Raw genomic sequence first — 15,254 nt, 5'->3', positions numbered from 1 at the left:
TTCACTCAAATATTATTATGTCTCCACTTTTCTTTTACAGGTATGCAGGATGGAGAAAGAGTTAGATGTCGCATCAAACAAAAAAGCATTCCACCAAATTTACATGTTAATCTGAAGCCTTTGTACTTTAGTTTTAAAACATTACAGCAGGAGAAACACGTGCACACAATTATTCGTTGAACCTAACCTAAAGTTACGTGTGTTGCACGTCCTGATTTTACATTTCAAAAGAAAGTACACACTTGTAAATAATGGTGAAAAGATATCGAAGTACTTGTTTTACTTTTACGAATCACTGTCTTTTGTCCTCCTGACGTTTAATTTTGGTCCAGGTTTATACGTATAGTACAAAGGGGTTGTTTTTACCTGTAATAAATGAAAGGTTATAAACTTGGGAGAAATTATTTTTACTTGTAAGTTTGAATACTTTAAACCCTTGTCTGTGTTGTTAATATGCTTAGGAAAAATTAATTATGCAAGATAAAAAATAAAACAAAAAAAATATTTTCTTTATATGTCATAATGAGCTCATTCGGATCTGTGAACTACAATCGCTCACTAACATGAAAGGACAAGAGAATCACAGTAGTTTGCTGACATCAGAGCGTCCAAAGTGATGTCACAAGATCATCTTGTTGGCTATGACTTAAACGGTAACTAATTATCGATTACAGTCGAATTGTTGCTTCACTCTGACAACGACAGTTACTTGGAGTATAAATAAGGTGCCAGCACTAAAACCATTATGCACGGCATGGCCAGGTGGGTTAAGGCGTTCGACTCGAAATCCGCCCAAGAGTTGGCGGTGAGATTAGGGACGGCTAGCGCAGATAGCCCTCGAGTAGTTTGTTTTGTTTTCGAATTTCGCACAAAGCTACTCGAGGGCTATCTGTGCTAGCGTCCCTAATTTAGCAGTGTAAGACTAGAGGGAAGGCAGCTAGTCATCACCACCCACCCCTAACTCTTGGGCTACTCTTTTACTAACGAATAGTGGGATTGACCGTCACATTATAACGCCCCCACGGCTGAAAGGGCGAGCATGTTTGGTGCGATAGGGATGCGAACCCGCGACCCTCAGATTACGAGTCGCACGCCTTAACACGCTTGGCCATGCCGGGCTTCCCTCGAGTAGCTTTGCGCGAAATTCAAAAACACAAAAAACACACACATACTAAAACCATCATACCATTAACACAAATAATAAATGCGATATATTGATAACAACTTTATAAGTTAACTTCGTTTCAATAAGCGTGTGTGTTTCCTTATAGCAAAGTCACATCGGACTATCTGCTGAGTCCACCGAGGGGAATCGAAGCCCTGATTTTAGCGTTGTAAATCCGTAAGTTTACTGCTGTACCAGCGGGTGACATTTAAATAAGAATTAACAACGTTAGTTGTCCCAAATTTAGCAGTGTAAGCTTAGAGGGAAGGCACCTAGTCATCACCACTTACCGTCAACTTTTGGGCTACATACAAGTTTACCAACGAATAGTAGGATTGACCGTCACTTTAAAACGTCCCCACGGCTGAAAGGGGGAGCATGTTTGGTGTGAGGGAGATTCGAACCCGCGACCCTCAAATTACGAATCGAGTGTCTTAACCACTTGGCCATGCTGAGCCCAGTATTTTTGGACCACATCTGCCGAGTGAACACAAACTTTCGATAAAAATTAAAATATGTCTTTACAAACAGTACCACACTTCTTGTAGAAGAACTCCATACACAACACACCCTTCCCAAACAGTATTAGGATAAGTTTTTAATAAGGTGATGATTCAACATCAGTATTATCATTAGTTACATCTCGTTTTACTTTGTATTGGATTTCTTGTTTTACTACAACATTTAATTCGCATCGTTTACGAGAACAAAAACGTATATTTTTTTAAAATCAAGTTTAAAGATTAGAACCAATTAATTTTAGGATTGCTACGATAACCTTAACGTCGTGAACTTCAAATTAAACCAAACAAAATTACACATTAGTGACGAGAAGTGTTTAACTAAACCTAAAGCCCTACAAGAAGATTATTCTTTCGAGACTTTAACTTCTAGACACTATCAAAGCAATAATTATGTAACGGCTGAAAACTGCTAGAATGTTTAATTCTGAAAATTTGTGAGTAAAAGTAAATGATAATATGTTACAAAACATCAAACACATTACATCATGTACCAAGGAATACTTTTGTTTAGTACCACCAGGTTTCATCAGGCTGGTTGGAATACAACACAGCCATTAATGATTCAGATGCTATTTATAAAGTTAATTTCTATGAATAAAACCTATTGTGGTGTGAAATAGATTAATTACTTATTATAAATTTTATTTCAGTCAATGACAAATCAGATGTTTAGAGTTTAAATTAGTAACACTAATTACTTATTAATTTTAACATCGATTATTTATTTATTATTATTTTGTTTGAATTAACATCACTATAATTTAGAATAAGTAGCGAATCAGTAAGCTGATATTCTTGTTCTCTGGGGTACTCTTAAAATGTAGGAAGGTATTTATGTCACTAAGGTAAGTCACTGAGATATGGGAGCTGATCTAAAGTTAGGTAATAAGTGATAGGATATTAGAAATACGTGAGTGACGCCTAAATTGGCCCGGCATAGCCAGGTGGTTGAGGCAATCGACTCTCTTTCTCACTTGTATAGGTATTTGAGTATTGATGTTTATCTACCCAGGAGGGTCAGGTTTCGTTAACCTCTTCTTCCTTCCTTGAAATTTTGGTTTTACAACTGTCAAGTGTATTTATATATGGTACACGAGGGCCAGAGTAACCCACACTTACTCTGGCTCCTTTCAGGACAATGTCCATGCACTGTCTATATATACATTTGGTGCAAAAAAAACGTTTCTCTTATAGTTCCATAGATTATTTGCACTTTCATTAGTTAGGTATTAACTATAAAACAACCTTTCAATGTTTAGTAATTAATCCCTAATATAATGTGGAGTCTAGTTAAAGATGGCCTTTTATTTATTTTTTAGAAAATATATATTCACTGGGGAAAGGTGCTTAGGTCTATCCTCATCATGTAGAGTACCTGTAAAGTTCGCTTACTAGTTCATTTTTTCTACAATTATCTGTCAAAATAATTTATTGTATTATATAGGAGTCTATCTGCAATTGTTTCCATGTGTGCGTATTTACGCATGAATTCAAGATAATGTTGTTTTGAGTACTTTATAAGCTGTTGTAAGTGGTGTATTTTTTTTGTTTGTAGTAATTTTTTGCTTACGTTTATCCATGCAGGAGGCAATCGACTCGTAATCCGAGGGTCGCGGGTTCGAATCCCCGTCACACTAAACATGCTCGCCCTTTCAGCCATGGGGGCGTTACAATGTTAGGGTCAATCTCACTATTCGTTGGTAAAAGAGTAGCCCAAGAGTTGGCGGTGGGTGGTGATGACTAGCTGCCTTCCCTCTAGTCTTACACTGCTAAATTAGGGAAGGCTAGCGCAGAAATAACAAGATTTCCAACAAAGTTAAAATATAAAGAACTAGATGTATCTAAAATAATCGAATAACTTCTGACTTTTGAAATGAAGTTTGATACATTTTTGATGACGAGAAACTTACTTGAAATAAAAACGTAGCTCAGAACGGCTGGTATGGGCATTAACACTTTTATTCATAAGGAAAGAACAACGTTTAGATCTAGATATTTTTAATACATTTTATTCTTTATGTGTTACAAACTCGACGAGCGATAGCCAGTAAAGTTTTTTTGTTTGTTTTGAATTTCGCCCAAAGCTACTCCAGGGCTATCTGTGCTAACCGTCTCTAATTTAGCAGTGTAAGACTAGAGGGAAGGCAGCTAGTCATCACCACCCACCGCCAACTCTTGGCCTACTCTTTGATTGACCGTTACATTATAACGTCCCCACGACTGAAAGGGCGAGCATGTTTGGTGCGACGGGGATTCGAACCCGCGACCCTCGAATTACGAGTCGAACGCCTTAACACACTTGGCCATGCCGGGCCAGCCAGTAAAAATATATATTTACGGTCGCTTCAAGTGAAAGTCCACTACAAAACACAACTCATCGTTATAAAGTGAAGTCAAATTATTTTGTCCATATTTTCTTCTACGATTGTAAGACTGATTAAAGTTTGTTATATAAATGTATTAGAATGCGTATTAGCATAATGTAACTACAGTATCATCAACTTTACACTTATTGAAACAAATCGGTGCAACAAATTCTCCAAAGTTTTAAAGTGTTACTGACAGAAATAGTTGGAATTATCTACGTCTACCTCAAACAAACATTTTTTTTCGGAGTAGCTTTGATAACGTTTAATCACAGAAATTACTCACAAGAGATAAAAGATTTATATATATTACCACCAGTGGCTCAGCAGTAACCGTGAAGGCTTATAAATACTAAAATGAAATTTAGGTTTCGATCCTTGTTGTTGGCACAGTGCATGTGGCCTATTACGAAGTTCTGCGCTTAAAATAAAACAATAATTATCTAACACTTCAATTATATTATATTAATTCTTCACTATACACGAGTGATTTTGGTTTCGATCCTTGCTGTTGGCACAGTGCATATGGCCTATTACGAAGTTCTCCGCTTAAACGAAAACAATAATTATCTAACACTTCAAATATATTATATTAATACTTGACTGTAGACGAGTTTTTGAATGTTTCAGTTCTGTTATTTAATCGGAAACATGGTAGCTTTTACACTCCCTGAAATTATACAAACTGCAAACATAAAAGCTTTTACACTTCCTGAAATGGAACACATGATTCGTTTTTATAACTTACATTTTAGCCTAGATATTTTTACTTTATCGTTATTTATTTAATTAACAGGATACACTGTGAAGATTAAAAATATTTAACATAACACATCATAACGCTGTAGGTTCTGCGTGGGAAGATAAGTACATACATTGTTTAACTATCTACATTGATTCATTATTACCCACGAGCTTGAGAGTGACGTCATCCATCTCACCTGCGGGCTGTAGAGTTACAGGAAATTCCATTCAACCAAGAAACATTTTAAACAGTAGTTAGTTTATTCCTTTCCAACATTACTTTTTTCTACACAAAATAAACAAGTCACTAAATGAGTATTTAAAATAAATCGTTTTCCATATGTTAATGACTTTTCTTATACCAAGTTATTTTCCACTAATCGTTTGACATGTCTGGTCAGAGGAATTTTTGTCACGTGATCAGAGCTTCAAATTCTACGAATTACGCATACCGAGAACATGTGTGAAAATCAAATCTGAAGTACTTCCAGAAAGTGGATGGATGAATGTATATACAGCTTTAGGACCTGGTACTGTAGTGTTTATTTAACTTTAATTATTTCTATAGATTCAGTCTCCCCTGAGCCACAAAAAAATGTTTGCGATGATGTGCGAATTAAAGCACGTATGCGATAACAGCCGCGTCAAGTGGCACAAACTGTGGATAGAACACTTTATCCATTAACGATCTCAAACGGTAACTATTTCTGTTAGTAATACTTTAACACTGGAGAATTTGTTCCACCGATTTGTTTCAATATGTGTAAAGTTGATGATACTGTAGTTACATTACGCTAATACGTATGCTAATACATTTACAAAGGAACACCTTTATACCTGTATTAATAAATATAACCAAACATCTAAACATTCCTATACTCAGTTACACAACCCCCTTCAAACATGTGGTCAGCTATCGGTCAGTTACCTCTTTCTTTCTTTGTGAACCTGACGATGACCGAAGAAGGTCTAAACGTTGTTCGATCCTCTACATAAAACATTTTCTCAACCCAAACCAGCCATTTTTGCATATACATATGATAAACTTACAATGTTTTCAGTGGGCCCTATGGACCCTCGTATGTCTGAGCTTTGTAGAAATTACTTCCATTATGGACTAGGCGTGGCTTAAAGTTCACATTATATTGCTATAAAAACATGCTCTGTAATTTGAAGCTGTGGGTATGTTATAAGAGAGACAGTCAAGTTCCAATATTCGATTAGAGTAGAACAAGAGTTGTCAGTGGTTGATGTTGATATTTACGTTCCTTCGGGTCCACCAATTTAAAAACAGGGACGTTTATGTGCAGATAGTCTTTGTGTGCAGTTTCGGAACAATAAACTTTTGAGAGGGTAGGAAGCACTGGTTTTATACAGAGACCAGTGTATAGAAAAGAACAGTGTGGATTGCAGCGCCCTATACACGTGGTTTAGATTTAAATTCTAGGTGTCACTTCTTAATTTATTTTACAAAATAAAATAGATTGTGTGATATTTAATATTAAAAAAACATTCTTTCACATTAAAAAAAGAAAACAAAACTGTTTGTTTTGTTGTTAAGCGGAAGGCTATACAATGGACTATCAATAAACATTTTACAGAAAATAGTTCATGGATGTTTTTAAAAACTAACTTATAATTTTCTTGCCTAAAAACATCGTTTCATAACAACGTCTAAGAAAAAAAGCGTAAAATTACTTTATCACAATTCTTACACACAAATAATGTTTCAACGAAGTAGTTCTACAGTCACGTATTTCCCTCTCAAATAGTATTCACTATCTTTTCTGAAATTGTTATATATATACGTAAACAGTAAACTAATTTATAGCTGTTTTGAGTAAATTTTTCTGCAAACTATATGATTTAACGAATATAAATAAATGTGTAAGTGAAATGTTCATAGGCATACAAAAGAAACGAGTATAATTATTCATAGAACTATAAGCCAACATATTAGTTGCTCCTGTTATAAACAGCCCACAATGCTTACATCACAGAGTTACAAGGTGTTTACCATAAATCATGAAAGGGAAAATAGAATTAGGTCGTTACTGCAGTACACAAGACACTTTAACAAAATACGTGTAGGTAGCACAAATATCAACAGGGGTTCGCCGGTGATCAAGTGGAAACCCACAGAACACCCAAATTATACTATAGGCAGAGCAGGGGATTTCTTTGTGACCCCAATTTCCAAATTCCTCTGAGTCCAGTGAACCTGGAATTTTCCAGCGAAAACATGCTCTAATTGAATCCAGAAAGAAAGTGAAACTTGCAACAGTAGGTGCTACCGGGAGTATGTCAGTAAAAAACTAAAACAGGGTTGACGTTTTGGATGCGTTTTCTCTAGTACTCTCGTTCTAAGCTTACTGTTGCGTAACACCTTATGTCGTTATTCGTTGTGTGCATTCAGTTAAATTCTGGAAGTTTCCAACTGCGATATGTTGTGCTTTACATTTATTATTATAGAAAATTTCAGATACGAAGATAACAATAGATTGAAAATAAAATGAAAAAAACGAAGTTCAAGGAAAGTGAAAGATAAAATTTACTAAAATATCTTTCATTTTATTGTAACGTGCATAATTTAAGAGCACTCATAAAAATAGGGTTATATTTTGAATTCGGCTTGGAAAAGTCTGGTGGTCAAGGGGATCGATTCGCAGTTTGAGGGTCATAGAGTAGAAACCCCTCGCCGGACATGCTCGCTTTTTGAGCTTAGATGTGATGATCAATCCAATTATTCATTAAAGTATTCCAAAAGTTGGCGGCGTGGAGTGTTGACTAGCTGTCTTTCCTCTAGCCTATAACTTTAAAACTAGGATTGGTTGGCACAGATAGCCATAAGTATATTTGTGCGAAATTAAAAAAACAAAACAAATCGACTAAACATTTAGAAGCTCTGTTATGTAATCCAGACAAAGGAAACATGGTATTAGACGCTAATATTTTCATTTTTTTACGTGACATCTTATAAGACTTCTCAGTGACATCTTTGAAGTTGAGTATATTATAAGATAACCACTACAAACGTTTTAATATGTGCTGTTCATTCAGATAACAGTTTTTGTTGTCGTCTTTGAATTAAGCACAACGCTACATAAAGGGTTATCTGTGCTCTGCCCACCACAACTATCGAACCTCATTTTTAGGGTTGTAAGTCCGTAGACACACCGCTGAGCCACTGGGGGGCATCAGATGACAAATAAACGGAGGAGTGTGCATGTGGGCGTAGTAACTTACTTAGCTGACAACTCGTGGAGTTATCAGCAACTGATAATCAAAACGTACTTCTATACAAACTACCGGATCATGTTGCTGTACTTCTATACAAACTACCGGATCATGTTGCTGATACCAGTTATATCTGGAATAAACATCATTTGAATATGATTTATTTTTGCTGATAACATGCTTAATTTATACCCACTGAGTAATGTAAGATAGTGTTTCGGGATCTCACTAATCAAGTGAATGATCGAATGATTGTTCTATAAAGTCAGTGTTAGTAGAAGCTACTCAAACCAACACAAATCCGTAATAAATTGATCACTGATTAATTATGCAACATTAAGGGTATTTAAAGTTCTATACAGTCGTATCGTAAAAAAGTTATAAAATTAAATTACTATCAAACGTACCTATGCGTTTGTGTACAAAAAAATTCATATACGTTTTATGGCAAGAGACATAAACATATTGAAATTTGTCATTTTTGAAGGATAATGCATTTTTAGATAGCACGACAAGCTCGTTTATGTATCTTGACATGAACTTGTATTTAGATACCTGTCGTTATCCAAATAAATATATATACATACATGGTAACTTAATTTCAGAATCTCGGTATTGGTGAGACAAAAAAGAATGGATATTTTAATCAAAGAATAACTATTTCGTAAAAATGATAATACTGTGGATTGCTTTTCTTACCAAGAAAAGTAAAATGAAGAATACAATCTGTGGTGTGAGGCCTAATAAGGACTAAAAAACTCCATAAACATTTAGTAAAAATATATTCTTGGATAATAAAAAAAAATGATGAATAAATTAAATTCATTGAAATAACGTGAATTCGAATTATGTAGAGAAAATTTTTATGCAGAAGAACCCAAAATACAACATTTCTAAAATGAATCAGAAAGTAAGTTAAGGACAAAAAAAAAAGCCTTTGAAATGTGACAAAATTCAGTTCAATACTACAGTTCGTAAGTATGCTATTAGACGCCGAACACTTAGTAACTGTTTCGACAGAGGCCCGCATGAGCGAAGCTCTGATAAACACACAAAAAGTGGGACATCTTTGGGTCAAGGACGAAAGGCTTTATATCACTAATAAATACAAAAGTGACCTTTTCTACCCAGCATCGTAGATAATAAAAGTGCTATTATGGTTACTAAAGAGTTACATAATAGCGCTATTACTATCTGTTTTGTAAAATCATAAATGCTATAAAGTAAAAAAAACAAACTAAATATAACATTCACATAACATATTTTATTACAACTTTAAAGAAGCCACATAACTATTACATGAAATCACCAAAACGTCATTTTGAATTAATTCAAAACACATTACAGATTTTAGCTTCAAATTTTCATAATATGTTTTTGTTAATGAAGTCTATCGAAATATCACTGAGATATATAATATACTGATTTATTCAAAAAAGTTTGGTACTTTTCAGAAATACGATATTTTTGTAGACTATATATATATATTTTAATTATTTTTTTTATTTGCTAGAGGGAGATTTTAGTGTTAGCGCGTGTCTTAATGACTAAAGAAGTGCTAGATTCGCCTGTCTTCGAAATGGTCCGGATGTTGTTGTTTTTTATTTGTTTTCTTGTAAAAGAATAAAGTGAGTTGAGGCCCGGCATGGCCAAGTGGGTTAAGGTGTTCGACTCATAATCTGAGGGTCGCAGGTTCGAATCCCCGTCGCACCAAACATGCTCGCTCTTTCAACCGTGATGCTGTTATAATATGACGGTCAATCTCACTAGTCGTTGGTAAAAGAGTTGGCGGTAGGTGGTGATGACTAGCTGCCTTTCCTCTAGTCTTACATTGCTAAATTAGGAACTGCTAGCGCAGATAGCCCTCGTGTAACTTTGTGCGAAATTCAAAAAACAAACAAACGAGTGAGTTGAAGAACGTATTAAAATCTTGCTTTTTTCTTTGTTGTTATTGTTTGAAAACAAGTTTGATGATGGTTATGATGAAACAGGTGTCTTAACGATGCTGTTTCTCTTTTAAGATTTTGTGAAGATTATTATAATTAATACGCTTCGAACACACTCGTATAACGTTGATTACATCTTTCTGCAATATTCTGAAACACTCTGATAAAATGTTGAAAGCACATGTTGGATCGGTACATTTTCTTTGCCATATTTTTGACGTTGTTGTTCTTCTCGTAAATGTTCATAAGTGTTGGCTTTCACTACTGCTGATGGCAACTCGTTGTGTAAATTAACCATCGTGATAAAAATTAAACCTGTTTCAACTGAAAGCTAGCCTTTTCCAAATCTTAACTTGTGTTTTCTTTTTCTTTATAATATAAAACAAAAAATATGGAAGGCATTTATTATGTCAATTCAACCAGATAATATTGTAGAATTTAATAAGATCTCCGAATATCCTTCCTTCTTCCAAGATAAAGTAATTTACGAGGTCCTAATTTATCCATATAAGATGATATATCCATATTATGAATCATCCTAACACTCCTTCTCTGAATACGTTTTAGCGCAGATAGCCCTCGTGTAGCTTTGCGTGAAATTTAAAACAAATCGAACAATCTGAATAAGTTTTAACAACAGTTCAAGCCTTCCAACTGAGGGATGTAATAACTATCAGGCATTGGTGGCCAACTTACCAAACAGGTTTGTAGTGTCATATCTAAAGCAAGGTTTAAAAGTAGAGTAAGGAGGAAGATACTTGTAGAATATACTGAAAAAACTTGTCTGATTATCTTATTCAGGTGTATCATGTAAAATGATGAATTAGTTGTCACTTTACCAATTAATCGATGCCCTAGTTGATGAAGATATGTGAATTAATCTAAAGCAAGCTGTCCAGTTGTCAACAGAACTTGAATCATTTAAAGTTGCAGATAAACAACTCAAGGATTGTCCAGTCAAACAGTATAGAAACATTATCTCCATCTGGTGAAAGTTTAGAGGATTTCAAAGGATCAGTTTTAAAACTGGATAATAAGAACGGAAGAAGTGAACTACAGAACAGTATGAAATTGGTATTGCTTCCAAAGGATGATAGAAAAAGGTAAATGAGTCAATTGTACAAACCAAGGGCGTTACACAAGAGACTCTGGTGACTCAACAACTGCAAAAAAATCAAGGACACGAAATTCTAAAAATGAAATACTCCATCTGACCCAAATGGGATATGGAGTGCATTAATAAAAAAAATAGTTTATAAGTCAATATATTTATTAATGGGAAGCCTTGTAACAGCTACAAATATTTAACCTGATCTGATAGTGAAGTGTGGGAAATTCTCTTTAGAGATGAAGTAAGAAGATGAATTTGTTCAAACAGGTAAAGGTCACAAAGTTCCAGTAAGTGGAAAGTTAAAAGTCATCCTCAATGTGGAAAGATTTTTTATGCGACATGTGGCAACCTAATAAAGAAAAATCATGCACATTGGCAATATACTTCATGAGAAAACAGATGTGAGGTCAAACTTGCTCTAAATACTTTCACAGTCTACGACTAGGAAACCTCTGTGCATTACGAGAGAATTACAAAGGTTACACTTACAGTGAAAACAAGGACCGAAGCGCAAGATAATGAAATCATCCATACTTTAGTGCAACAGAGTGGAATACAGGAAAACAGGTGGTTGTCTATGGAAACACGTCGAGGAGAGAGTGGTCAAATAGTCAGGTTTATAAAGTATTTCCTCAGAACTAAAAAGTTTTGTTCATATTATCAAGCCACAGAAAGAAAAACCCCCAATACATTTGTTGTCAGGACAATTTAAAGACAGTAAATAAAGAAAAAACGTCAGTATAGTGGTTAAAACTTATACATCTTAAAACAAGTAATGTTTCTGGCACTCACACATTCTACATTTTTGTTCAAAGTTCTTTTTATTAAGCAGTCATCCCTAAATAAAATAAATATTGATATATATTGAACTGGAAATGTATTGACGAATACATCAATTCCAGATTTTCCTTAATGAATTTTTAAAAGGACCCAAAACTCGAATACTTTCAGCGAAACTATTTATCCTTCATCTTCTCGAGATTTATTGCGTGTGATCACGTGCGCTATTATTAGAGGTTTCTTTAATAAAGTTACTCAGTTAACACAGTAGGTTTTCTTCATAACTTCTACAAACTTCTTGTTTTAAGAAAGTTACACTCTAATGCTTAACACGTTTTTCAGATATTTAAATATAGGATTCACTCTTATTTCTAGACAAATAACGTTATTGTGAACATGAGAGCCAAATTAATTAGTGAATATTAATATTGCTTGTATTATGTCTGATGCAGTGTAGAACACAAAACAAAATCTTACCTCGGACACGGAAGAATCTCTTCTGGAACGACCAATGGTAGGAGATGACCCAAGTATCGCGTTATTTATAGATACTGTTTCTTGAACCTGAGGTGATGCTAGCGTTTTCCACTGATAACAGCTGGTCAATAAATTTTTCTTATATTCTACATTCGGAACGGCGTCTGTATTGGTATTGTTACTAATCAGACTAGGGCTCGAGGAACCCTTTAATCGTTCAAAGGATGTTAACTGATTGGTTTGGTCAAGTTTAATGTTACAATTTTCGAATGTTTTACTCTTCAGTTCAAATTTAGAGTCACTGAGACTACGAAACCCAGTCAACACTGGCGTTGAAGATCCGCTAACCGTATCTCCATTATACCGAAATGTTAAAGAACGTAGTGAGCTTGTCCTTTGAGATGGTACTGGAATAAACGTGGCAACATCGACCTCCGAATCTTTTTCGCTCAAGTGTTTTGAGCTTCGAAGACAGCTAGATAGATCAGAGTCCGAGGGTAGACATGTTGAAGAACGTAACTGTTGTATGATGTCGCTGTCGTTACTGTTAGACTTGTAATGCCCTGGCGTGTAAAGCGATGTCACGTCTATTGTCGACACGCTACGCTTGAAACCTGTGACTGTTAAAGTCGGCATCACTGATCCTCCTACTCGATCCTGTTCAAATGGCATTGCTTTTCCACAGTCAGCCAAGTGAAAGTCTGTTCTAACGCTCACCAACTTCGAACGTAGCTAACAGTGGTAAAGTTGAACACTTTCTATAAATACAGCTGCAGCCGAAACTAAGATCACTGAATTCGTAGTTTCTTCCGAAAATCTTCATATGATGTTTATTAGTGGACAGGTTTCAGGGAGTCTTAAACAAAACTTCTGAGAGAGAACTGATAAAGGAAACCTGGAGCAGTGATTTAGATATTTTCCACTGTCAAAGTTTGACATTCGTTTCATTAAAACACAAAGCCATTCGTTTTTCTCCTGCGTAAAATATACCGCACTCTTCGAATATGCTGTCGGCTTTCTAGACTTGTAGGCCAACGACGATACAAACAGTTGGCGTTAGTTTGATTCTGATTGGTCTGATCTGAATCATTTCGCCCACTGACATACCTTCAGCAGCGTGACGTCTTTTATATGTAACTCACCTGCTCTCAACAATACGCATGCCACTAAGAATTTTTTTACACAACATATAGCGCCTGCGCAATAAAAAAATAGACGCAGGTTGTTATCCACATAAAAACTGGTATGCGTACAGAAATGTGGAAGGCTAAATTTCTTCAATGTTTTAGTAGGTTTTTTTTTTTTTACTTTTCTCAGATCAACAGAAAATTAAAGAACTATCTCGAAATATTTACCTGTATAAATATATATATATGAAACTAATAGTGTTGTCAGAATGACGTCACGGTTAAAAACACTATGTAACACAAATTTTGTTCCTGGATAGTACGTGTTATTTCTTAATTGCTTATGTTGTAAAAGTACAGAAAATGGCCATTATTCCTTTCAAACTTTGCTTTTGTGACCTGGATAATGAAATTTAGAAATTAACCTATTTTCTATGTAAAAACGGGCAAATTTACACATTTTCATTTACATAAGGTCTGAATAAAACATATGAATCAAGATTTACATGTATTTTAACTAAAGTTATACAAAAATGTTTAGAAGTGAGTAGTTTTTCGAGATTTGCGAGTGTAATGTAAATCACTTTCACATATCAGCCTCCAAATAATGTCTCCCATTATGTTTTCGTTACACGCTCACAGGTCACAAAAGCAAAATTTGAAGAGAAAAATAGGTCTTTTCCATTTACTTTAGGAATAAGCAATTGGGAAATAACACTTTCTGTCTAGGAACAAGAAAAAGTAAAACTTTTGTTACATAGTGTAATCGATGGTTACATGCACATAATTGTCAGTAAGAATTGTGATCACCATTGCCATACGTTTATGAACTTACGCGTGATTTTTAATGAAATTGATACGTGCTTTGAAACAACTGAAAAACTGTTTTATTGACTCATGATAGACTAAAAAACATAAAAACAGTTTCACAACCTATCAAATAGATTCTAAACCGGGAGGGCATGGCTAAGCGTGTTAAGGCGTTTGACTCCTAATCCGAGGGTTCGAATCCCGGTCGCACCAAACATGCTCGCCCTTTCAGCCGTGAGAGTGTTATAATGTGAGGGTCAATATCACTATTCGTTAGTAAAAGGGTAGCCCAAGAGTTGACGGTAGGTGGTGATGACTAGTTATCTTCCTTCTAGTCTTACACTGCTAAATTAGGGACGGCTAGTGCAGATAACCCTCGTGTAGCTTTGTGCGAAATTAAAACAAACAAAACAAGATTCTAAACCTGCAGTTAATTCCTTTTTTTTTTTTTTTTTTTTGCTTTACAAACATAATGTAAATGTTACCGATATAAAATAATTTTACAGGCCTTTCACTCCAGCCTTAGACATGCGGGCTTACAATACTAGAAACGGGGTTTCGATATCCGTGGTGGGTAGAGCACAGGTAGTCCATTGTGTAGCTTTATACTTAATTACAAACAACCAAATCTTTCACTTTAAAATAAGAATTTCAAACGTCACTAAAAGCTTAGAATTATCATTCAACTTCCATTAGGCGCAGATAGCCCAGTTGTTTTGCGCCAATAAACGCAAACAGCAAGCTTTCATTATTAAAGAGCGAAACTTGTTTATTGGACAGCTTTGAATCTAATAAATCCTGTTAGAAATTTTTTCTGGTTAAAATAGCGGGTAATTTATTTCAATTTTCTCAAAGTTAATTTACTATTAAGAGGATGGTTAAATACAGTTCGTATTAAAGAGATATGAAAGACTAGACATCTAGTACCTGCCTTACAGATAAATACGGGTAAACACAGAGATAAATA

General features: G+C 34.9%; 1 protein-coding gene across 1 annotated transcript in view; it reads right to left on the bottom strand.

Moving 5' to 3' along the window:
- LOC143230898 (ubiquitin carboxyl-terminal hydrolase 2-like) overlaps positions 1-13,455 on the bottom strand; it is a 30,261-nt gene extending 16,806 nt beyond the window's left edge. Inside the window, exon 1 of the mRNA XM_076465199.1 lies at positions 12,351-13,455. Within this exon, the coding sequence (XP_076321314.1) occupies positions 12,351-13,022 (672 nt within the window). The 5' untranslated portion in view covers positions 13,023-13,455. The remainder of the gene's footprint in view (positions 1-12,350) is intronic.
- Between the last annotated feature and the right edge of the window lie 1,799 nt (positions 13,456-15,254).

This window comes from Tachypleus tridentatus, chromosome 10 (genome assembly GCF_004210375.1).
Source record: "Tachypleus tridentatus isolate NWPU-2018 chromosome 10, ASM421037v1, whole genome shotgun sequence".
Lineage (NCBI taxonomy): Eukaryota > Metazoa > Arthropoda > Merostomata > Xiphosura > Limulidae > Tachypleus > Tachypleus tridentatus.
Note: the sequence above shows the minus strand (reverse complement) of the source record. Positions and strands in the feature narration are given on the sequence as shown.